Source organism: Rhipicephalus microplus, chromosome 5, assembly GCF_043290135.1.
Source record: "Rhipicephalus microplus isolate Deutch F79 chromosome 5, USDA_Rmic, whole genome shotgun sequence".
NCBI classification, from domain to species: domain Eukaryota; kingdom Metazoa; phylum Arthropoda; class Arachnida; order Ixodida; family Ixodidae; genus Rhipicephalus; species Rhipicephalus microplus.
Window position 1 is genome coordinate 165878148 of NC_134704.1, and position 25963 is coordinate 165904110.

At 46.1% G+C, this 25963-nt stretch overlaps 1 protein-coding gene across 1 annotated transcript in view; it reads right to left on the reverse strand.

Annotated features, from left to right (window-relative positions):
* LOC142817431 (uncharacterized) overlaps positions 1-24792 on the reverse strand; it is a 72594-nt gene extending 47802 nt beyond the window's left edge. Inside the window, exons 1-2 of the mRNA XM_075894452.1 lie at positions 24653-24792; positions 22276-22346 (exon numbers count right to left, since the gene is read on the reverse strand). Coding sequence (XP_075750567.1) covers positions 22276-22346; positions 24653-24785 — 204 coding nt within the window. The 5' untranslated portion in view covers positions 24786-24792. The remainder of the gene's footprint in view (positions 1-22275; positions 22347-24652) is intronic.
* Positions 24793-25963: the final 1171 nt, after the last annotated feature.

Below are 25963 nucleotides of genomic sequence, written 5' to 3' on the forward strand. Positions count from 1 at the left end.
TAGGTATCGAAAGCCGTCTTGTTAAAATCTCTATCTGGGGTCAGAGTTTTAAGTTGCTCGTACTTTATAGACCTACAGATGCCACAACGGATGTATTAGAGACGCTGAATAATGAAATGTCAATGCACGAAAATAAGAAAATTGTTCTCGGTGATTTTAACCTGCCGGGAGTAGATTGGCAAGACATTGCTGCCAGTAGCTCATATAATAAACACGTTAGCATTATGTTAGTAGATATTATGTTAAGGTATAATTTAATGCAGGTAGTCCATGAACCAACTCGTGTACAGATTTCATCTAGCTCTGTGTTAGACCTGGCGTTTATCAGTCGTGATTTTTCTGATTGCACTGTAGAAGTGAAGCCAGGGCTCTCTGATCACCATCTCGTAAGCATAATATTACCGCTTCAACCGCTTGAAATGTATAAGCACGTCCCTGCACGTTCTTTTAAGGACTTTTCTCATGCCAATGACCCAAACATTATCAATTACTTGCAAAACTGTTTGATTGATTTCGACGGCAACAACGCTCAATTACTTTGGAACAAGTTCGAAGACATGTGTCACTATAGCCTGGATAATTTCGTCCCTAATAAACTGAAGAAAGTAAAAAAGGAAACGCCTTGGATGAATCGGAAAATCATTCAACTAAAACGCAGGATAAAGGGATATAAAAAGAAACATGTGCAGAATGACAAAATAAGGCATATGCAACATGACCTCGCTCGTGCACTTCGCGCAGCAAAAGATCATTATTTCGAAATATCGCTTCCTAACTTCATGAAAAATGAGCCTGATAAGTTTTGGCACTACATAAAAGATAGCAAGAAACCAGTTACTCAAATATCAGTTGACGGGAAGCCGGTGACAGATCAGTGTGAGATTGCTCAACACCTCAGCAACTATTTTCAAGATGTATTCTCTAGCGCAACTGTATGCGCGTGTGATGGCGCATTCTCCAAACAATTAGATATGAGTTTTGTATCGTATGGTGGGGTATTTATTATGCTTCTTAACTTGAAAACTAAGTGTTCTTCTGGTGCCGATGAGATTCCTAACATATTTCTCAAACAATATGCCGAGCTTCTTGAAAACTTTCTTGTAATCTTGTTTCGTGTCTCAGTCATCACTGCACAACTGCCTATTGACTGGAAGATAGCCCGGGTTGTTCCCGTGTTCAAGAAAGGTGACAGGACACTTATACAAAATTATCGTCCTATTTCACTGACATCCCGATGCTGCAAACTTGTGGAACATAATATAGACAACTGTGTTCGTGAATTTCTAGAAAATAATGCTGCACTAACAGGACATCAGCATGGCTTTCGAAAAGGGTATTCAACGATAACCCAACTAATAACAGTAGTTCACTCATTCGCTTCATCTCTTGATTGTAATGGCCTAGTAGATGTAATATTTTTTGATTTTAGTAAAGCTTTTGACAAAGTTCCGCACAATAAACTAGTCATATAGCTTAGAATTCTTTGCGTCCCTGAACACTTCATCAGATAGATTTCTGCTTACCTGACTAACAGGAAGCAATATATTGACATTGGAGGTGAACGTTCTGAAAGTTTGGCAGTCACTTCAGGGGTGCCACAAGACATTGTCCTAGGCCCCCTCCTTTTCTTGGTTTATATTAATGATATTGTTAGCGTAGTAAGCCCTGGTGTTCAAATTCAATTTTTTGCAGATGACTGCGTATTATTCAAAAAAATTTTTCATCTTGATGATCAGGTTGAGTTAAATAGCAATTTAAATAACGTATTGCAGTGGTGCGAAAAATGAGGCATGGTTTTGAACGCCGATAAAGCCATACTTCTCCTTATAACGCGTAAAAAAGCACCCCTGTCTTTTACACACCAGCTTGGTTCTTCGCCAGTTAGGCAAGTCGATAGCTATAAATACTTAGGCGTTACAATAACAACTACCTTATCGTAGAATAAACATATAAATATTATTTCCTCCTCTGCATTCAGAAAACTTTGCTTTGTAAAACATAAGCTTCATAATGCCCCAAGCAATGTTAAATTACTGGCCTATTATTCTTTAATAAGACCTAAATTAGAATACGCGAGTGCAGTATCGGACCCATACACTCAAACTAACATCAAGTGTCTGGGAAGAATACAAAGGAAAGCCATCTGGTTCATTTTTAACAAGTTCTCACGAGTCGACTCTCCTTCTGAAATAATGAAGGCCAATGGCATTTCCCTTCTTAGCTTACGTCGAAAACAGATAAGAATTGACCTTCTTTCTCTTCTTCTGAACCACAATCTTGTGATTGACCCATCGCCGTACCTGAAATCGTTATGAACCAGACCCACAAGGCATCATCACGCGAAATTTCTAACACCCTATTTCTGCAGGACAGATATTTATAAGTTCTCATATTTTCCACGCACGGTCTCAGATTGGAACAGAACAACTTGGGCATCCTCAGAGAATCTATTTCTCCTTCGTTCTAAATAGCATTGTCCTGAAAATTCAGGTTTCCGATCTTTTATTACAGCATTTTTCTTTTCTTTTTGTTTTCTTTTTCATCTTGTATGTGTTGTACTTATTGTATACTTATGTATTCATTACTTTCTTGGCTTGAACGGTAAAAATAATTGTGTTTACTGTTTTGATTTGTTATGTATTTATTTGTACTTTAATCGCACAACATACGAAGTATGAATTTGTTGTGTTTTTTCTTTTTTGTCCGATACATGCGTTATTATGAAATAATTTGCTATGTCGCTTCTTGTGTTCACTATGAGTGTATGAAACACTCACCCCAAACTATCTTTATGCCACTTATTGTTCGACTATGTCCCCTTGTAACTGCCCACCTGCTTGGACCTAAGGGTCTGCATAAATAAATAAAAAAATACTGAAAAAGTAAACTTCATAACAAGTGTGTAATAAAGGTGACCCTTATTTATCTAGTATTTGGAAAGATTCCCATCATGTGCCACCAATTGATTTCAGGAAGCCTGCTTGCAAGATAATGCTCAAGTTTTATCGATATGTCGATGCAAAAAAAAAATAGATTGTGCTCAGAGCTGAGCAGTAAACAACTGCTCAGCTCTGAGCACAAACTAGTGCCTAGAGCACCAACAAAGATGTAAGAACAACAAAATTGTACAATGCTTTCGTAAAGCTTATTTTCATAGAATGGGGCATTTACGATCTGTAAGCACGCACCTCATAACTCTGTTATTTTAGCATACTTGGCAGACCAGTCATTACTTGCGACGAAAAATTCTAGCGGTAGTCTCTGTGTAACTAAACTCTAACAATAAATATAACAAGCCTTAAATATATTAGGCCCATCTTCTCAATACATATTACTTATGATATGGGCTCACGGCTGAGAATTAAAACTAGTGCCTACCCTGTTGACACGATGCGACATTGCAGAATTTGAAGTACTCAATGTAGCATTGCAGAGCGAGAAAGATTCAGAACGGTATGCATTCACGATTATTTTATTAACAAATTTAGCAAAACTACATTGCTCTTACAGTGCGATCTAAATATCGGCAATGTGCAAGTTTCTTTTCCGATTGCACATAATGCATTCAGTTCTCTTCAAGATCAACAATACCGGGCCAGCGTCGCATATTATGGCAGAATCTGACCCTTGTCATGAAATCACGCTATTGAACTTGAGCGCCGCAACAGTGACGTTCATTCAGCGATCTCGATGTTAAGTTATATACATATGCTTGTTAGCTTCCAAAAGTTTTTACACATGGGGTGAAAGCTTTTGATATGTATGAATGACTTGCTTTGTTCGGACCCGACCGTATACATTGACTGTACCGGCTTGGACACTTGCAATAAACGATGCGAACCTTACTTGATTGACGTTGTTTTTGCTAGTCGAGGGCAGTTCGGTCACTTGGCGATAATTACACACGCAATTCACAATTTAGCAACGAGAAAAACAAAAACAAAATACCAGTGGAAGCGAGCAACTCGAACCAACAGGTAGCCACCTCCTGCAGCAAAAAATGCACCTGTTTAATGATGATCATAGTGCTTTCAGCGCCATCTCGCCTCGCGGTATTGCAGTTAAACGGGCCGCCGCTAACTATTCGCATCTTATTTTGATGCAACAGCCCAAAGGTACAGATTCCATTTTCTAAAGTTCTAGGTGTTCCGTGTGGTGGTCGCGGCAGTTGTTGCGGCCTACAGACGAGGCAGCCGCTGCTGGCGTGGCTGCGATCGCGTGGATGGCAAGGAAGAGAGCGATGACAGCGCTTACTGCGAGGGGAGCATGACGTCAACGTGCAGCAGCAGCGTGACCTACTTGGCACCACGTCAACATCTGCAGCGTGCGGCATGTTCGTACGGAGGGAAAGCTTTACACAGACTAGTGAAAGGGCTGCTTCGCATTTTATAAACAAAATGTTGTGTTCATAGATGCTCATTGTAGCTGTAGTAGTTACTGGTGAGAGCGTTATCAGAGAAAGTGGTGTAACAGCCAGAAGAGCGTCACTGATTGAATGCCAAACTGGGGGTCAGGCAAAACTAACTTGATTTGACCATATTATATGAGAGATGTTGGCTGAAGTCGCGAACTCGCGGCATGTTACACTTGTTCAACACCACAGCCCGTTTGGTCCTACCAAAGGAAAACACAACGTAAATAACGAGTGCAACGTTCGCCGGAAGCAGTTTCTCGCAGGACAAGCGTCAGTTGCAAACGTGAAGTTTCGGCCATGCAAAGCAATTGTGGGTTGCACAGCCCTTTTAAAGACGATAGTCCTTCATGGGGAACTTCCACGGAAAAATTTCGGTCTGTCTGTTTGAAAATTGTCTGTTTGTCCACTCTTAACGGCATTGAGTACTTGAAACGGCCGTGCTATCCGCAGCGACCACCAATGTTGCTCAAGGTTGAGCGTTCATGTTTGTGCAATTGCCAGTTTGGAAAAGCAACTATTGCTCATGTCTGGGGCACCATAACAACAGTTATATATTCTGCATGTGCGTGTTTTAGTAGAAAAGGCATACATAAGTAATTTTAAGGACCGCAACGCTTATCATGCAGCGCTGACCATGCAATGCTTGCATGAACGGGGAGTATTTCCAACGCTTTGCTAATACAAGACGGTGGTGGCATCTACCCGTCGCCTTGCGTTCTACATCTTATCACCTCTGAGATGGGCGCGCACACCCGTCTCAGAGCCATGCGCTTTGTTTTCTAAGCAAACTGTCAGATGGCGCTTATGTCTCACGTATGACGTGACTTGATGCACTAGTTCGCCTCCGCGGCACGCTCGAGGCACTCTAGCGCAGCACGTCCAGAATACCACTCACTGATTTTGTTGCGCAGAACATGAAATAAATGTTTTCTTCACTTTATCCACACGCAAGACGTCTTTCAGCGACATTTGCAGAAACATGCAGGTACGGGGCCATTTTTTTTGCATGGATGAACGTTATAAGAGAGGCCGACACTGGCGGTAAGGTCACCACCACCTGACGGTGTGGTAATGCGTTGACAAAATGAACTTTTTCTATTCAAAACCAGTCGAATGAAACGGATTGCAGAAACATTGCTTTAAAGGAACTAATCGCGCATGTCACGATCATGAAGCATTACGTCACTTTAGCAATGTCATAATGAGAGAAGAGTGAAGAGTAAAAAATGGCGCGCTTGTAAAGCCTACAGAATAAGTCGAAGGGGTAGACACCCTGCTTACTATAAGAGCATTTTAAGGCGTGGTGTTGTTCTTTAGCAGACATTGACGGCCTTGGCAGCGTTATTTTCGCCATGTTTCTTGTGTATTGTAGCATAATTTTCTTGTCCCGTTGTGTGCGAGGCCCTATTGTCAAAAAAAGATCATAGAATTGTAGATAACGTCTTCGGCATCTTTTATCATAGACAAAGATGTCGTCGGTGCGACTCCCGTTGACTGAACGTTTATCTTCTGATCATGCCTAATTTTTCGATGTAGTTTCCATGACGGAAACACGTTACAGATGTCTTGGTTGACTCCGACATAAAACTCTCATGCCAAAATATCAGGAATGATTGCCGTGGTGAGTGTGAGTGAGACGTCACCCGAAAGCTGAGTATCGTCCCATCATGGCAGCACCCATGTAGTTATAGCTTTTAATGCATAAAAATAAGGGGAGGTGTTTCATTAGAGTGAGTATATCAACTCTAGGTGTGACTTGGTGTGGCGTTGCCCCCAAAATATGGACACCTACTACCAAACTATGATGTCAACGAATGACGTCATACGATGCTGTTACATCGTCTCACAGAAATCAATGTACTTTAATTACGTCACATGACGTACCTGACATAAATTTTTGTGCTACTTCATTCGCGTACCCTGTGCCACTCAAAGAGTCACTCGGTGAGATCCTTAAATAGTTCTGCTCAATAATACTGACAGTTTTGTTGCTCGACCCAATAATACAGAAGTGTTTCAGCAAATAGAAAGCATCGCTTACTGCTAACACGACTGCTCGAGGGAATGAAACGAAGACTGGCCCGTCAACTTCTTGAATAAAAGTGCTTTGTTGTTTCAGGTTCACGTACAGACACAACAAAGCAAAGATTAACTTATGACACTCTTACTATTCAACCCAGAGCATGAGTCCGCATTTTCCCAAATGTAGAAGTTTCATAAGTTTTTCTGACATCCACGCGTACCTTTATTGCAACTATTTCTTATACGACATTAAAATAGTTTAACACGTGTCATGTGCGCTACAAATGTTAACTCCCGCTGAATTCAATCTCTACCGTTCTTTGCTTTTGCGCTCATATTTGTCCTTGTTATTGCACATCCTGAAACTGCTTATTCATTTAAAGTTGAAGTAGTCAGTGACTTGGACTAGGTGTGGCATCTGGAAAAATGTTTGATATTCGATCAGTGGATAATTTCCTGAAATTCGGTTATACTTAAAAGTGCATGAATATTCCGCAAGATTAGAAACTGCCATTTCCTTTGGCACATGTATCTGGCAGAACGAGGGAAGCGTGTAGGGTACGCATAAGGATACGTAAAATCAGGCAGCCCCGCACACCTTACGTGTACGGGGCTGCCTAGCACACCTCACGTGTGCGACCTTACGTGTGCACACGTAATAGCACACCTTACGTGTGCTAGAGCAGCATGCTTCCCGGGTCGGTTTCCAACCTACTTTGTTTTGCGCCAGCTGGTTTGAATTTTACCACATATAAATGCGAATGTATTTTTTACTCGGGCTATGTCAAGCATTCGGTTTTGTCCGTGGCGTTGTCAGCGCTCTGGGAGGTGCTTTATTTCCTCTCTCTCTCTCTCTCCCAAAGCAACAGCTGTCGGCGCGCGCTGTTGTGCTCGCTCCAAGCAACCGGGGCACGTGTTGCGAGAATGTAAGAGAGGGTAGGTGCAGTGCATCGTTGGGCATTCTCTCCACGATCGGTCTCTTTTTTCCTTAGCTCTATCTCCCGTCCGCTCTCGGCTCACTCTCGACCATTCTCTGGCTGGGCGACTCTCAAGAACATCTGAAATTGTGTGCTCGAAACAAACTGTGAAACGCCAACGCCAAGCCGAGAACCCTGGCGCCTCACTCTCCCGTCCACTTGCTCCTGACTCTCGACCGTTCGCTGGCTAGGTGTCTCTCAAGGCGATGGCAAAAGTCGTCGAGGATGAATGCTTGGCGGCAATGGTACCCTCTCTTAGCAGCTAGGCTCCAGTATGCGATGAGTAAGTGAGGGATCCCTCCCTAGCTTATAGTTCCGGCGGGCCCGTCGCGAGTCGATGATGCTATTGACACGGTGTCATGAAGTTGACGAATGGAGCAGACTGCAGGTCGAACAAAACATGATTTGGGCTGAACTTGTGGCCCTGTAAAAGAAAGTCAGTTACATATTACTGGCACTTATAGCAAAAGCAGAGCGTCAGCCGTCGATCAACTGACAAGCGGCGAAGTGTGTTGGCATTTATACACTTGCCATCAAATACTCTAGCGTTATCGCTAGCGGCGACGTAGGTTCAGAATATTATGCAAGATTCATGCAATGGGCGTAATCTTAACAAAATTATCTACTAAAGCCTCAAAGCTTCTCGAACATCGTAGGCATTGTTACCGTAGAGAACTACTGACAGTGAAACGGGGAGATAACAAAACTTGAGGAGGGAATGGAGCAATGTGTTTCGAAAAGGGATAGGTGAGAGCCAGGGCGATGGCAATTTCCTCCGCGTGTGTTGCGCGGTGGCTTTGAGAGCGAGCCCGCTTACGGTGATTGTGTTGTGTACGAGTGCGGCCGTATACCACCCCCGAAGTTGAGGGCCGACAACGTCCGCGTTGCACACATGTTGCTCTTGACCAAAGTGTCGTTGCAACACTTTCATGCGCACCTGGAGAGGACCGCGGTGGTTGTCTTCCAACCCCACGGGATCTGGTTTGAGCACTCGGTCACTAAGGACTCAGGCGAAACGAACAGGCTCATGAGGCTGCCCGCACACTGTCTTTCCGGGCTATCTCCCTGTCTTTGGGAACCTACTCCTAATCAGACGATTCAGGCCCTTTCATTCAAAGATATTTTGAAGTACCACAAGGAGGAGCACCGGCGCTATATCCAAACCCTTCTGAGGGACGGCATCTCACTGACGAGCTCCTCCTTTTAAAACTGTTTACCAATACTGTACTTTGCCCGGTGGTGCTAATACATTTCAATTTATGCTTTGAGGGTACGTTCCAGTTCTGTGAAGAGTTGGCTGACACCATGCACATAGTCTGCGCATACCAGTTAAATAAATCTATCAACCTCAACCTTTACCTAATGAGAGAGGACTAGGAGGCGGTCCTGCTCGGCTGTCAGGATCTGACGATCAAAAAGGCCCAGGTTCGATGGATGCGTGCGGCGTTGCTTGCCAATGAAGCTCCGATATAGGGGTTCGACCTAGTGCTGTGAGAGAAGGAGGCCAATGAAACCACAACCCAATCACCTCTCTGTAACCATTTCATGGTTATTAAATGTTTGACCACCACCCTCTCTGAGCGCAAGAAATGCATTTGCATTTCCTCACGATTTTTTATGGGAGGTGGGGGCATTTTTTTCTTTCAGCACTGCACAAAACATTTCTTGCGATAACAACCACATGGACATTCTCGACGAGATTTTGCCGTCATCGTTACTATCACTGTCTAGCCTCGCGCAAAGTCCAAATTGATAAGATTTTTCTGCGCAAATTACAGTTTACTCTTGGGTAATCGCGCGCGAGCGGGGGTAAAGAACTGTGCTGAAGCAGAGATCAAACGAGCCGGCCCTTCATTTGTCACGCGGAGGACGCCTGTGTGTGATGTGAGCCTGAAAAATGTGTAGTGCCCTGGTGGTATGTGGGTGCTCGAAGACGACGACGAAGACGCTGGGGCGCGTGCGAATATGCGTGCACGTGCCGAGCGTCGCAGTTTCGTGGGGTAAAAGGAAAAAGAAGAGCAGATGGAGTTGGGTGTTCATGCAGTCGGGTGAACAGGACCGAGCATTGACGCTCTAGGACGCGTTCCACGAGTTGAAGGTGCGGGATTCACGTGGCCGCTGACTTCCTCCACCTCGGGCACTTCCCTGTGGTGGTGGTGGTGGTAAAAACATTTATTTCAGAAAAAGCATACTAGAGAGTGCCGACGTGGCCCATCGGCGTGCTAGAGTGGCAAGACCCTATTCCGGGACGCCAGTGGAGCTGGAAGCTGCCCGCGCGCGCTCCACCAAGGAGCGTTGTGCAGCCAAGGTAGAGCAGCCGAGCAGGTGCCCCTCCCAAGCCTCTCTAGTTGGGATAGGAAAAGGGGATGAGAAAGGGACGGGATTAACTGGGCACGATTACACGACGTGATATGTGTCGGCGAGGACATGACAGGTCGAGCAGGTGCCATTGATTTCCGGCAAAAAGTGCCTGGCGACCACCGGACTGATAAAGGTGTTCGTCTGCAGGCGGCGTAGCAGTCGTTCGTCCGCTTTCTCCAAACCGCGTGCGGGGTCCGGGTAGAGGCGGCGCGAAGCCCGGTAATAAGCGAAAATTTCGCGAAAGCGCGTCAGGTTGGTATTGCCAGATTCCTTCTCGGGACATGGAGGGGCAACGGCCCGGACAGGAGAAGCGCGGGCACCGGCATTTGCCGCCTCGTTGCCGGGCAGGCCCGACTGGCCTGGGGTCCAGACTATACGAATGGGATGAGGGTTAAAGCGCCAAGAGGCTGCCTGTAGTAGGCTAGCCGCCAGCGGGGCAATGGAACCCTGAAGGTACCCGCCGAGCGCGAGTCCGTCAGGATGGTGCGTGAAGCAGGGTGAGAGGCGGCCAAAGCTATGGCAACCTCTTCAGCGTGCGTTACTGTGTCTGCTCGAAAGGAGAGGCCATCTACGTGTTTGCCCTCTGTAATCACGGCAGCCGTGAAGTGATCCGAGGGGGAGGGACCCGAGACGTCCACGTAGAAAACACCAGGACGATCGGAGTGTCGCGTATGAAGGGCCGCGGCGCGTGCTAGTCTACGGCCAGGATGGAGGTCGGGGTTCATATTACGGGGCAGAGGTTCCACCCATAGCTTTTGACGCCAGAGCTCTGGTACCGGTTCCAGAGGGTCTTGGTCAGATATCGGGTTAAGCCAAGTCTGTGTAGAAGACGGCGCCCTGAAGGCGTCTGCGACAGTCGATTGATTTGGTTAACGCGATGAGCTTCGCGCATCTCTGCAAAGGTGTTGTGTACCCCCAAAACCGTGAATCGGCTGTTGGAAGTTGCAATAGGTAGGTCCAGAGCGCGTTTGTATACTGAACGAAGAAGGACGTCCAGCTGGTGCTCGTGTCGATGACACAGGCGAAGGTAAGGCAAGGCGTAGAGGACGCGACTGGTCACAAACGCGTGGGCCAATCGGAGGGACTGAGACCCGCGGAGGCCGCCGCGCTTGGTAGACACTCGCCGTATCATGCGGCTCACCTGTTCGCTGGTGCGTCTGAGGCTGCTATTGTGCCCTTTGGATCCAACGACGATGTGAGGTGAAGGCCAAGAACCCGAATATTTTGCACTGACGGGACGGGCCCGGACGGAAGAAAAATTTGAGGCGGCGGTAGCGGAGAGACTGAAAGAAGAGCCGATTTAGCTGGAGAGCACTCCAGGCCGCATGAACCTGCGTAGGTGTCCACCAGAAGGGCAGCCTTTTGCAGACGTTCTTCGATTTGCGCTAAGGAGCCGGTGTTGGTCCAAATTGTGATATCGTCCGCATATAGTGCGTGTTGTATTTCCTCGACCTCGCTTAGAAGAGAGGGGAGGTTCATCATCGCCAGGTTAAAAAGCAGAGGAGACAGGACTGCCCCTTGAGGTGTACCCCGCGTGCCTAATAAGTACGGGCCGTGTTCGGTAGAATTAAGACGAATGAAGGCGGTGCGATGTGATAGAAAGGCGCGAATGTAGTTGAAAGTCTTCTGCCCGCAGTTTGTGGTAGACAGGTTAGTGAGTATAGTGCTGTGTTTGACGTCGAACGCCCCGCGGAGATCGAGAGCGAGCACGGCTTTATCGTTATGGCGCATAGTAGTCGGCTCTATGATATCGTGTTGAAGCTGGAGCAGGACGTCCTGCGCCGACAGATGTGGGCGAAAGCCAAACATCGTGTCGGCAAAGGTCCTCCTGGCCTCCAAGTAGGCGGAAAGGCGTTCTCAAACCATGGTTTCCATGAGTTTGCCTGCGCAAGACGTAAGTGAGATGGGTCTCAATGCCTCAATACTAACGGACTTTGCCGATTGGGGAATGAATGTCACGACCGATGTGGTCCACTCCGTTGGAAGTGAAGAACCGTCCCATATCAAATTTATAAGGTGGAGTAGCGAGAGGTGTGCTTGGTCGGGAAGATTTGCCAGGAGCGATACTGTGATTCCGTCGCGTCCAGGGGCCGTGCCCCGTCGCATTTTCGTGAGTGCAAATCGTAAATCAGAAAGTGTGTATGGGGCGTCGAGGTCGGTGTTCGGGGCGCCGGAATACATATATGCTGGGCCTGCGGGATCAATTGTGCGGCAGATGTAGCGGTCACAAAGTTCTCGTGCGAGTTCATCCGTAGTGCCCTGAAAGGCATGCAGAACACGGTGGAGCTGGCGTTGCGTTTCTCCCCTGGTGGTGGAGGGATCGAGAAGGCTTCTAAAGAGTCGCCACGCACTCTTAGAGCTCACCTGCTTTGCAGCCTTCGAACAGGTGTCTACCCAGTTAGCATCGGAAAGTTGGGCGGAGTATGCGGCCGCCTCTGAAGTGAGCGCCTCAATGCGAGCGCGAAGTTTCCGATTAAGTTTGTTGCGTTTCCAGCGCCTTATGAGCCCGCGGCGAGCGTGCCAAAGATGTAGGAGGTGTGGATCGATTGCAGGAGTCAAATTAGAGGTTGCAAGGGTGCGAGTGTTCGCTTGTTTCATATGAAGAGCGTATGATGCCCACGCTGCATATTCGGTCGAGGAGAGGCCGGCGGGGAATGGTTGCATTCTGAAACGAGTCCAATCGGTGAGACGGGCTTGGCCCCAGTGTTGGCGCATTTTCTGCCGCGGTGTGAACGAAATGTGGAGTAAAAAGTGATCGCTGCCTAGGGTTTCGCCTAAATTCTCCCATGTAGCATCGCGGATGTGACAAGTGAAAGAGAGGTCGGGGCATGTGTCTCGCGTGACCGAGTTGCCGGAACGTGTGGGTTGTGCCGGATCGGTAAGAAGCGTCAGGCTCAGCGAGGAAATGAGCTCCTTGAGCTCTCTGCCCCGGGCCTTCTCGTAGTGGTAACCCCAGTGAGGGCTGGGGGCATTAAAGTCCCCGACAATCACCAGTGGTTGTCGGGCCGCTATACGCAGCGCCCGATGGAAGAGATGCGCAAACGAAGCCCTTGCAATGCGAGGGGGACAGTACACGTTTAAGATATGTATTGAAGGTTGGCCCCTCCGCTGAGACAGCACTGATATTATGCAGTAGTCGTAAGGAAGATCCAGATCAAGGTCAATCTGTACCGCCGTGTAAGCATTATGCACGAGGAGGCTTGTGGTGGTGCCGCCTACATAGGAGCAGTATCCAGAAAGGGATGGAGCAGGGCCAGATTCTTGGAGCGCCAAGACGGCCGGCTGAGAGCCAAGTGAGCTGAGGAAAAGGGAAAGATGTGAACGCTTTCGCCTAATCCCGAAGCCTCCAGGGTTCCACTGTATGATCTCGAATTTAGACGCAATGTTTGAACGGGACGTACAATTGGTAGCCATCGTGACTGTCTTAGGTTTTATATTTGGTCCTCCATGTCCCGCTCGGATTCCTCAGAGGCATAGAGGGGCACGGAGGCCGGATTGTCTAACGGCGGGGTGGTGGTAGCCACCTTACGACGACGCCGTGGAGCTGTACCCTCACTGCTCACCGAGCAGGAGCGGGAACGCGATGCCTTGGGTTGAAATTGGGTGATTGCCCAGGCTTGAATAGCCTGGGTAACCTCTACTACTATGCGTTGGACCGAGAAGCTGGTGAGGAGGTGATTAATCGAAGCTTTGACGCGCGTGAGGCGTTCCTCTTCGCGCGGGGTGCGCTCTTCGCTAGGGAGAGTTTGGTTAGCGGGCAAGATAACCTGAGGTGCCCCAGGAGCCTCAAGAGCTTCTAGAGTAGATGTGGCACCGGTTCCGAGTGCTGGAGTACAAATGGTTGCTTGAACCGGCGGTTTAATGGGAGTGGGCTTAGCGCCAGGACTAAGCTTGGACGTAGCTGGCGTAGCCGCCTGGACAGAGGAGGCAATACCGGATGGCCTTGCAGTACACTGTTGTTGGGGTTGAAGTCGCTTATTCAAGAGTTCGAGTTGTTTAGTTAAAAGAGAATTTTGCTTTTGAAGTGCCGCAACTTGCTGGCGAAGGGCCGCAAGTTCTGGAGAAGGAGGATTGACAGAAGGGGGTGAGAGAGGCTTAGAAGCAGCTTTCCCTGCCCAACTGCTCACCTGAGGTACCACCGCTGGTGCTTCGAGCGGTGGGAATGCCTGAGTGTCGGCGTGGAGTGGTGGAGCCGACTGATGCAGGTTGGTGCCGCTGTCTGGCTGTGACGAACATGAGGTGGTCCCTCGAGCAGATGTTGAGGGCTGCTTGCGTTTCCGATATTTTCGATATTTTGCCGTGCAGCCACTGGTCCCAGTCTCATGGGCGCCATGGCAGAGGAGGCACTTGGGGTGGCAGTCGTGGGCATTGAGACCTGCAGGTGCGGGGGTTCCACATTTGGCACACTGCGTTGGAGCGGGGTGAAGACACTGAGGTGGTCGATGGCCGATGGTACCGCACTTGGTGCAAACCGGGACCGTTTTCTTGTAGAGGCGGATGTACGTCGCCACGCAGTGGTAGAACAGGAAGCGGGGTAACTTCGTGCCCTCGAAAGTCACCACCGCCGCCGCGGAATCTCCGAGTTTGCGGACCGCAAGGATAGTACCTCGAGGCCAATACAGTTCAGACTTTACCTTTTCCGGGCTTTCAGCAGGGTTTACGTTGATGACGCCCCTGCATGTATCCCCTGGTGCCTTGGCGTTGCCTCGAACGGGCAGCTGCTGATCCCCCACTTGCAGCTCGAAGTCTTCGAGGAGTCTCTGTGCCATAGGCAAAATGGTGGTGCTACAGACCAAGATGTTCTGTTCCCAGATTGGCCACACTTGAATTTGCGTGGTAGTCCGGTCGCCGAGGTAGCTGCGGATGGCGTCGCCCACGCGATCGGCCGGGACAAATGTGCGTAGCTCGCAGGGAACGCGAGGTTTCACTACTACGATGTAGTCGTCGCGAGAGAGGCGAGGAGTTTGATGCGGACGCCACTTGCGTTGCTTCGCTGGCTGCGAGGACGGAGCAGAGGTAAGCACACCACCGGAGGGATGGCGCGCCGGCGTTCCTTGCAAGGCTGGGGAATGGTGGCCCGCTGTGGCGTCTCGTTGTTGTTGAGACGCAGACTTCGATTTCGCTTGCTTGCGTTGCCACAGTCTCACCATGTCGTCGAGGTATTCATCTTCTGATGGCATGGTGTTTTCGGAGGATGAAATCTCCATGGACAGCATTTGGCTTGAGGTAGGATCATAGCCCGTAACCACGTTAGCGGCCGCCATCGCCGGGCTGAGAGCCCTTAGCGAGGCGGCGTTGTAGCCGGGAGTGAAGGACGTCCCTCAAGTTGTCAAAACTGGACCCACCTGGACGAAGGTGTTGTCTAGGCGAAGCGGAGAACTTGGCGGTGAGGATAAATCCAAGTTTCAGGGGTACCAAGGTGGATGTCCGCAGAAATAGCATAAAATCTACGGAGGCGATGTGGAGTGCGTCCGTCACCATCGAGCGCTCGCAGCGCCCCCCCCCCCCCCTTCCCTGTGGCAAGGCGTTCCTCTTCACCGCATTTAAGACATTGCCGAACTTTTTAGAAGCCGTCGCCAACCACTTTGAAGCCATCCCGCGTCTCTCGTCTCTTCACGTTGCCTGGCGTGTCCGACTGTTCCAAGGGTGAGCCTCCATCCGCCGAGATAGAATATAGCAAGGACACTTTGCGCGTTTGAAACTTTTCTAGTTATCTCTCTCTGTTCGCTGTGTTTGCTCTGTTTCTTTAGTACGTGTGAGTGCTCGTTCATTTATGTTTCTTTAAAGTGTAATTATTTGTAAATCTGCAAGAGGTGTTGTCGTTTGTTGTAAGTGTAACTGGTCTCAACCATCACATCAGGAAAACAAAACAAAGTGAACTTTCATCAATACATTGTAATGAAAACTCCCTGCTTGTTAGAACAGCCAACGAGTGCTCCAGCATAGAGGAAATGCCCCGCTAGTCTTGAACGAGAACGTAAAAAAGGCGAGTTGAAGGGGATTTGCACGAGCAGCAACTGTGAACATTGATTTTAAGGGCGCGATCGCCATCGCTGGCACGCACTTTCTCGCTGCCTTAGTAGCCATCAGGAGTCTGCTCTTATACCTTTCTACGTGCGCTGCTCTCAACGCGAATAGACTGCGCAAAAAATGTTTCTGGTGTGGCCGTGTTCTTTACACCAGTGTTTTGTAGAGTTGCGTGAGGCTGGGTCCCAGAGAGTTAGCTACCCGCTACAATTCATTCACCATTACAATCATTATTTCATCCGCGCAGTGAAACTTCACTCTTTTTTACCATCCAAAGCTCATTGTCGCCAACTCTTGGTATCCGTTCAAATGCTGACCTAGACCATCGATTATTCGCCCTTAACCCGAAAGGAAGTACCCTCTTCAATTTTCCCTTCATATTATCAACTGAAATATCAGCTATATTTGTTTGTATTCTGATCGAATCTGCTTCCCTTCCTTCTCTTAGAGCTAACGACAATCAGTTTTTGCTCTATGACAAGCTGCGTGGCACTTTAGTTGTTCCCCAGTTTATATGTTTTTCAAGCTTCTGCCAGTTATGTTAGAATGGGAAATTTAGAGCAATCGGACTGAGTTTCTAGACATTTTGTTCACTGCAGAACCCTGACGCTTCATAAGACGCAGAAAGTAGGTTAGAGACGGAACACCTTGTAGTGTAAGGCACCGTCAGAGTTCATTGCAATGACGATGGGTGATAGGCGCTTTTCAAATGGATCTGTAATCAGTCTCTAGTTCATGAGACACCCTTACCGTCTTAGTCAAAAGTTCCCAGGCAACACTTCTAAAGAAAAACATCAGATAGTGACCTGGGAGCTTTTGAATTTGCCTGTAGATTACATAAAGTTCAAATTATACGTCAATGAAAATATTCCAAGAAAGAAAAAGCTGCCTCTTTTTGTGCCCCTAAATAACTACTCTCCTCACACATGCAGCTGTACAAACAACACGTGTTATGTCACGTTAGTGCAATTTTGCACTATTTATGTATTACTGAGATTTATTATAGTTGTCAGTATCCTCGCGCCATCGCTGTACATATCCGCTGAAAATTGTGGTTGTTGCGTCATGGGGCGACGTACATAATGTTAACGCTTTCCTGGTCTCCGCTGGGTATAGGGGCTCGGGCTTTTATGTCCTGCATCAAAAGCAATTACCGATAACCATTGTATACGTCGATTGTGGCTGCTGCACTGAGAAGTACACAGTGCCTGTGTTTTTGCGTATCTCTACTAAGTAAAGATTACTAAAACTTTCAGGAGATGATATGCTTTTTGAAAAGCCTATGTGCGTGATAACTATGAATATCATCGGTAAGTCGCTGAAAGATAAGGCTCATGCCTATGTTCTGTTGTATAAAAGCTACGCCCCGCTACGATAGTGTAGTGGCTAAGGTACTCGGCTACTGACCCGAGAGTCGAGGAATCGAATTCCGACTCAAGAGGCTGCATTTTCGCTAGAGGCAAAATTCCTGCAGGCCCGTGTGCTCAGATTTTGGTGCACGTTGAAGAACCCTAGGTGGTCGAACTTTCTGGAGCCCTCCTTTACGGCGTCTTTCATAATCATATGGTGGTCTTGGGACATATAACCCCATTTATCATCATCATTCTATATTAAAACTATATTGGACAATATTTTTAGCGTTAATGTTAACATGCAATGAAGAGTACACTGCACGAGATGGAATTCTTTTAATGCGAGAATCTCACTCTTCCTATCGAGAAGTATCTTCCAATGTTCGTTTATTTTATACGACTGCGTTACTGTCGTCGAATAACTTCTCCTGACATTCATTAAAATTCTTACCTCTACCCAAGAGCTCGTTTCGCATTCGACAGTGGTGTCGGTGTGTTTCTCCGGATGAAATGATGCTCTGTGCGTTTTTTAGCGCGAGGTCTTCAACGAGATAGCGTGAAAAGCTCATTTCATCGATATATGAGCGTCGGTGATGGTGTTGGCCTCTGCCTGAAAATACAGTTAAAATGACTTCCTCAGCTCTCAAATGCACGAAAAAAGCTTTCGTGTTTTACAAAAACACGCGTTTTGTATACAGATATCGCAATCATCATCATCATCATCATCATTATCATCATCATCATCAGCCTGACTACGTCCACTGCAAGACAAAGGCTTCTCCCATGTTCCGCCAGTTAACCCGGTCCTGTGCTTGCTGCTGTCAATTTATACCCGCAAACTTCTTAATCTCACCTGCCCACCTAACCTTCTGTCTCCCCCAAACCCGGTTGCCTTTTCTGGGAATCCAGTTAGTTACCCTTAATGACCAGCGGTTATCCTGTCTACGCGCTACATGCCCGGTGCATGTCCATTTCCTCTTCTTGATTTCAACTATGATATCCTTAACCCTCGTTTGTTCTCTAATCAATTCTGCTCTATTCTTGTCTCCTAAGGTTACACCTACCGTTTTCTTTCCATTGCTCACTGCGTCGTCCTCAATTTAAGCTGAACCCTCTTTGTAAGTCTCCTGGTTTCAGCTTCGTCGCTAAATACCGGAAATATACAACTGTTATATACCTTCCTCTTGAGGGATAGTGGCAATCTACCTGTCATAATTTGAGAATGCTTGCAAAATGTGCTCCACCCCATTTTTATTCTTCTAGTTACTTCAATCTCATGGTTCGGCTGCACGGTTTTTACCTGCCCTAAGTAGACATAGTCTTTTACAACTTGAAGTGCACTATTATCCATCTCGAAGCACTGCTCTCTTCCGAGGTTATTGTACATGACTTTCGTTTTCTGTAGATTAATTTTAAGGCCCAACTTTCTGCTCTTCTTGTCTAACTCCGTAATCATGAGTTGCAATTCTCTCCTGAGTTACTCAGCTATGCAATGTCATCGGTGAAGCGGAGGGTAATGAGGTACTCTCCAATAACTATTATCCCTAACTGTTCCCATTCTAGGCTTCTGAAAACCTCCTGTAAGCACGCGGTAAATAGCATCAGAAAAATTGTATCCCCCTGTCTTACACCCTGCTTGATTTGTATTCTGTTGCTTCTTTATGAAGCATTATGGTAGCAGTTGATCACGTGTAGATTTCTTCCAGGATGTTTATATATACTTCATAGACGCCCTGATTCCGCAGTGTCTGCCTGACGGCTGATATTTCTACTGAATCAAATGCCGTCTCGTAATCTATGAAGGCTATGTATAGTGGTTGGTTATATTCAGAGCATTTCTGTATTACCTCATTGATAGTATGAATGTCGTCGATTGTTGAGTAGCCTGTTTGAAATCCTGCTTGTTCCTTTGGTTGATTGAATTCTAATGTTCTCTTTACTCTGTTAGCAATTACCTTTGTAAATAGCTTGTATACTACAGAGACCAAGCTGATCGGCCTGTAATTCTTCAAGTCCTTATCATCTCCTCTGTTATGTATTAAGATGATGTTAGCGTTCTTCCAAGGCTCTGGTACTCATTCCATCAGGAGACACATCGTAAACAGAGTGGCTAGTTTTTCCAACACTATCTGTCCTCCATCTTTCAGCATATCTGATGTTACTTGATCCTCAACAGCAGCTTTGCCTCTTTGCATGCTCTCCAAGGCTTTTCTGACTTCTTCTATCATTACTGGTGGGGTGTCATCTGGGTTACTGCTAGTTCTTTAGTATTAGGGTCGTGGTTGTCCCGGCTATTGTAAAGATCCTTGTAAAACTTCTCCGATATTTTATCTATCCAATCCATATTGTTAGTTATTTTGCCTTCTTTGTCCCTTAGTGCGTACATCCGACTTTTGCTTATCCCAAGTTTACTCTTCACTGCTTTGACGCTTCCACCGTGTTTCAGAGCGTGTTTAATTCTGTCCATTGTATACCTTCTGACATGGCATACCTTACGCCTATCAATCAACTTCGAAAGCTCTGCCAGTTCTATTTTGTCTGTTGTACTTGAGACTCTCATGATTTGACGCTTCCTAAGGAGATTATTCGTTTCCTGGGAAAGCTTGCCCGTGTCCTGTCTAACTACCCTGCCTCCAACTGCCACTGCACACTCCGTAACAATACTCGTCATATTATCATTCATTGTATCTACTCTAAGGTTGGGTTCCTCACTTAGAGCAGAGTACCTGTTCGGAAGCGATACTCTGGATTCCTGTACTTGCCCTCTCAGTGCTAGCTCATCGATTGGCTTCTTGCGTATCAGTTTCTGTCATTCCTTCTTCAAGTCTTGGAAATTCGAGACCAGACCATAATATGGTCAATACATCGTACCTTGCCAACCACTTCCACATCCTACACGATGCCTGGGTGTGCACACATTATAAAATCTATTTAGTTCTTATTTTCGCTATTAGGGCTCCTCCATGTATACTTGCGGTTTCCTCGTTTTTGGTAGAAGGTGTTCAAAATAAGTAAATTATTGCGTTCTGCGAATTCTACTGGTAGGTCTCCTCTGGCGTTTCTAGTACCTATGTTATAATCTCCTACTGCCTTGTTTCCAGCCTGCTTCTTCCCTACATTTGCATTAAAGTCTCCCATCAGTATAGCATACTGTGTTTTTACCTTACTCATTGCCGATTCCACGTCTTCATAGAAGCTTTCAACTGAAGCATCATCATGGCTGGATGTTGGCGCGTAAGCTCGTACCACTTTCATCTTGTATATTTTATTCAGTTTAATTGCGATAGCTACCACCCTTTCTTAATGCTATAATATTCCTTTGTGTTGCCAGCTATGTTTCTGTGAATTAAGAACCCCACTCCCAGTTCTCTTCTGTCACCCAAGCCCCTATAGCAAAGAACGTGTCCATTCTGTAGCACCGTATAGGCCTCATCTGTCCTCCTAACCTCACTAAGCTCTATTATATCCCATTTAACACCCTCTAGCTTCTCGAATAGTACAGCTAGACTTCCCACACTAGATAAGGTTCTAGCGTTAAAGGTTGCCAAGTTGAGGTTCCAATGGCGGCCTGACCGGATCCAGAGATTCTTAGCAGCCTCTGCTGCGTTGCAGATCTGACCACCGCCGTGGTCAGTTGCTTCACAGCTGCTGGGGATTGAGGGCCATGAGTTATTTGACGTATGCATGTGGGAGGTAGTGGCCAGGTACTGCACCAGGGTGGCCAATCCTTCTCTGGTGAGGGAGTGCGCTCCCGGCGGTGGTTACTGGTGAGGCCGCACCTCAGGCCTCCTAATGCAGTTCCATCACCACGCGGATTTTTAATAATCCAGTTTGGAACTGCGCGGAACCGAGATTTGAACCACGTGCCTTTTGCATGTGAGGCGGATGCTCTAACCACTACGCCATCGCCATAGAACCTGTTATACGTCGTAATAGAACCTGTTATATAGCGGGGATATTGCGTTGTAGAACTGTACATGACATTGGGCGTCAGAATATGTGATTATCAAAACGGCTTCGTGATTTGAAGCCGGCCGCTCAATACAAAAGGCACACATGTTCCACACATCTCTTAGCGAATTCCTGTAAGACCACGTGGCGTTTCCAAAGAATGTTCGAAACGGTGTCACGCTCATGAATGCTCGTGGTTCAAAGCATGCTGTTCACTACAAAGAATGCAGCCATATGCATAAGCTTCACTGACACAAGTCTCTTTCAACTTGCTAGTATTGTAGTATTTCGAAATTTAAACTTTTTGAGTAAGGTCATACCACAAAAGGTTTGCACAATGTAGTTAAAGTGGTCACTACAAACAGGATACTGCTAACGCGTACAACTCTTAAAAGCGACGCTTAAAGAACCCAAAATTTTCACGTTATTATTAAAGCTGAAGCTATTATGCATTCAAAATGATGAATTAAGAAGAAATTAGTTTGAAAAAAGGTTTCCATGTGAAGGTTCATTTTTTTCCTTTGCAGAGAACTAAAGTAAACAGCAAGGCGCCATTGATACCTTAAAGGGCCCCTAAGTGTCACCGTGTTCGAAGGTGATCGATTGGTTTTTTCCTCGCCTTCATAGCGTTATCTTGAAGTGCTGTCTTCTCCTTAATTGCCACTTATTTTATCATAAAACGGATGTAATCTCAGTACTCTGCGTTTCGCGATTTTCGTTTCACGATCATGGTTTCGCGATTTTCGGCTACACGCTATTATCTCCGCTTGAGCATTCTTAAACGTAGAAAACGAAGTTCTATACGTTTATCGCAAACGATATGCAAGGAAGGTAAGGCAGAACGCGCATTCAACATCATAGAAACGTGGGGTATATGCCACAGTTCACAACTGATATCTCTCATATATTACCCAGTCGAGAGCTCACTTCATTCTGACATCACCTGAACATACTGCTGGCGTCAAGAATTGTGCCCCAAGGACGAAAAAGCTCGGAGAAAATAACACGCTCGTTTTTCATACTTTCGATTGTTGTTTAGAGCAGTTTACCTAAAAAATGCATAAAATTGGCCTATAATTTTTTTCTTCATACACTGCAGAGAAACCAAAGTATAAAACCATGCATGCTGTGTTATTAGTCTAGAAGCCGAGATTTAAGAACACTCGCTCACCTGGACTAGCATTCTTGTAGAATTGGAGTGTAAACAACGTCCATATTTCTTCATTAGGTCTCGAACATGTCCTGCTTAAACCAACAGGGCGTGTCACGCCGCGATTAGTATTAGCAAAACAATACTGGTTTTTCTGTTTGCAACAAGAATGTATTGAACAAATTAGCTCAACCACAATACCAGCCTGAGTCAAGTGGCTATCACCAGCTAGCATTTCATACAGCTAAAAACTGAAACGTGCTAATATAGGAGCGTCATAGTACATGAGTGGAATACCTTCACTCTTATGGTAGTGCAAGGGCGTGTTTCTTCTTTATAAATATGTCTGCAGGTGGAGTCTAATAGAATGCGTTTCTTGGCTAGGTGTTGCATAGTTAAAACCCATGATTGTGGAGCACCACTATACAAAGTATTGGCAGTTTGTTTCTGCCCATATGCTCTTGTCTACGGCTTCGGCCGTGTAGCATCGATTTGCTGTATTTCAAATACATGTGTAAATTGGTGGGCAGACGTACTTGAAGGAGGAACGCATCGAAACGTGCACAACCAACAAAAAGAGAACGCGCTTTTGGTGAATTTCAATTCCATTACTCCGCTTTTATCCAATGAGATACCTGTGCACTTTACGCTAACTCGGTGTCCTCTTACAAAGCACACATAAAGTGAGTGAATCATAAATATACATACACGCTAGATGAAGCATGCGGAATATCGCACAAAATATTTATTTAGGAGCATCAGGTTGTGGTAGTTACACAACCCTTTCATGAAGTTTGCGCAAAGAAGATATAAACTTTTGAAACAGAATAGGTGATGCGCAAAAGCCATATTGTAGCAATCATGTTTGACAAAATAATGTCTAATCTGGTTGTACTGAAATATTCCAATCGCAATCTTTCATTGCGATACAGTTGGGGAAATTGGTTTTATTAAGTTACTAATGTGAAACCCTCGCTGACTGAATATATGTGAGAATACAACAAGGCCACATTAAACACTCCGCTCAGAGTTTTTTCCCTGCTAAACAGTTATACGAAAAATACATTGCTCTGCGTTGGATAAACATTTATTTCACCTAAATACACACTATATAGACATTGCACGTGTTCTTTTCGCATGAGCGGGACAGGTGGCTGGGGTACCATTCCGGGGAGTGCACCGCCGTTCTTCTGGTCAGCTCTGTGCAGGCGGTGCTGACATATTAAAGAAATTTCTTTGCACGTATAGTTCTTACGGTTTATATCTTTTGTCGTGTTGCCGGAGAAGGTAAATGTGGGCTACGCTGGCGGCAGCATTTCTGACCATACATAGTCTGACCATACACATTCGAACTTTCTGATCTCAGGTGTGTGCCAACCGGGTGGTTCATTAGGGGAAGCTAAGTTTAACTGATAATAAATCAAGCACATATTGCTGTTGTAACGGTGACATAGCCAACGTCGATCAACAAGAGCGAGCGTTGTGCAACATTAGACAAGAGTAGCCTTCATCGAAGTAGCATTATACAAAAGTTGGCCGAAGTTGGCCGAAGTTGGCCGCTGCGAGCACAAGCGATCGTTTAATTTTCTTTTACTCTCGTCATGCGCTCCAACAGCCAGGGGGTCAAACAGTAAGATAATTTATGTGACACCATCTGATTAGAGTGACCCTGCCACATTTATTAACACATAACCGCAATTCGTTTTTTTGTTTCGTTAAGATAAACGCGCCCGCCCCTGTTGAGAAATAACACGTCTATACAGATTTTTCTTTCAGCAACGTGGTCTGCAACCATGGCCACCACTTGCGGACATTTCTACGTAGCGCCCTCGCTCGTTGGTGACAGAGGCGGCCTGGGGTAACTCAAAGGAATATAGGCGACAAAAACATATCTGACGGAAATAGCTAATTATCAAAAACCGCTCCATTTCTACGCAGCAAAGGCTTAATTAGGCATACTGTTAAAATTGCAGTGTTGAACTTCAAATCACGTGTTTTCCCATGTTGTTTATATTATACCATGCGGCTTTTACAAAGGACGGTGGCCAATTGTCTTGGGAAGCCACATGCTTCCCAGTGGGAAACATAAATTTTGCTCGTATGTTCCAGAAGGTCTCTCGCGAATAGATCTCCAATTGAACTTTTGATAACTCATTCCAAAAGATATGGTTCTTTAGCTTCTTTTCCATTCAGATATGACCGCGCGCCACTGTTGCCGCTGAAAGATGGCGCCACGCACAGATGTTCGCGAAGTCTGGGAATGTACGAAGTCCCTATCTATTTAAACTATAAGTTTTTGTACATGCATAAACATTGCTTCATGCAGCTTTTTTCTGGCACATTTATAGGTTGTAAGAAATTAGATTGTGAAGATAGCTTGAACGCACTGGCATCTTACCTGAAACACGCATCTTTGTCGCAGCATGCTTACTTTGGTGAGTGTTCGGTGTATCACAGTACAAAAATGAGCCGATCGTCAATTGCAAGCATACCACAAGCAATAGCAAGAACAAGACAGTGTAGCGCCCCATGCTGTAAACTGCTCCCCACAAAAAGGGAGGCTTCAGTCCTGTAACGCCACCTTTTCAAGGTTTCTGGTTGGCAGGTCGGTGAACACGCACGCTATCCGCTAGTTCACGGCCCAGATGAAGAAACAAGCGTGCTTGTTTTTTCGGCTTAACGACGGCTGAGCAAGTAATCCTTCATTTTAGCTCTTTTGAAACAGTGCTTCGAGCAAATCAGTTTCGATTTAGATCGCTGTTCTAGTTATAAATCAATTCTTTCACTCCAGCGACGGCAACACTCAGCAAAATATGCGGTGCTGGAAAACAGCGAACGTCGCCAAAGAGTTTAGCAAGCCGAACAGAGAAGGCGTGCGTGAATTTGTGACGTATGTCTGAATGGCATTGCGCAATGACAGAGACGGCTTACGTGTACTTTAACAGAATGTACAATCACAGCGCCTGGTTTTTCGCCTTTCGTTGTACAGGTACAGACTGTTGTCAAATGAAGAAATAGGCTTAGAAGGCTGGTGGCTTGAGCTATGTACGTCATGTCTATTGCTATAACGTGAACTGAGCACTAAAAAAAAGAGACACAAAAAGGCAAGGATTGGCCACTATAGGTTTGTCATCGAGAAAATTGAAATATACAGATGACTAAAACAAGTGAAAAAATGGGAGAACGTGTTCTTTCGTCACGTTTTTCTGTCTTCTATATACATTCGTGTTCTTCAAAATATACCTAGTTGTAAAAGAAGTCTTATGGTGTTTCTTGTTCTTAGTCGCCGGTTCGCAGTATTATCAGTCGTCTATATATGAGAAACAAGCTTAGAACCTGTATTGAGCCTACTTATTCAGGCGTTGGTTAACTCGTGCTGCGATCGCGAATTCACGCTGGCCTACTAAAGCTGACTGCAAGTACCATTTTTCATAGGTAAGAACACGTATGCGTTCAATATAGTAGTGAAATAAAAAATAAAAAAATGGCTTAAAGACCTCAGATTAGAAATATTTTGCTGTGACATTGTTTTCACTGTAAAAAAAAACAAAACAAATGTAGCACGGCACTGTGAACAGCCACGCTGAGGAGCTCCAACCTCTATGATAAACTGTGGGTTATCCAGCGAACCTATGAGGTGACGAGGGGACAGGGCCCCCAGTCCTCTTCGAGGTTCACCTAGGCCCTGGCTTCCAAGTTAGGGGAATGA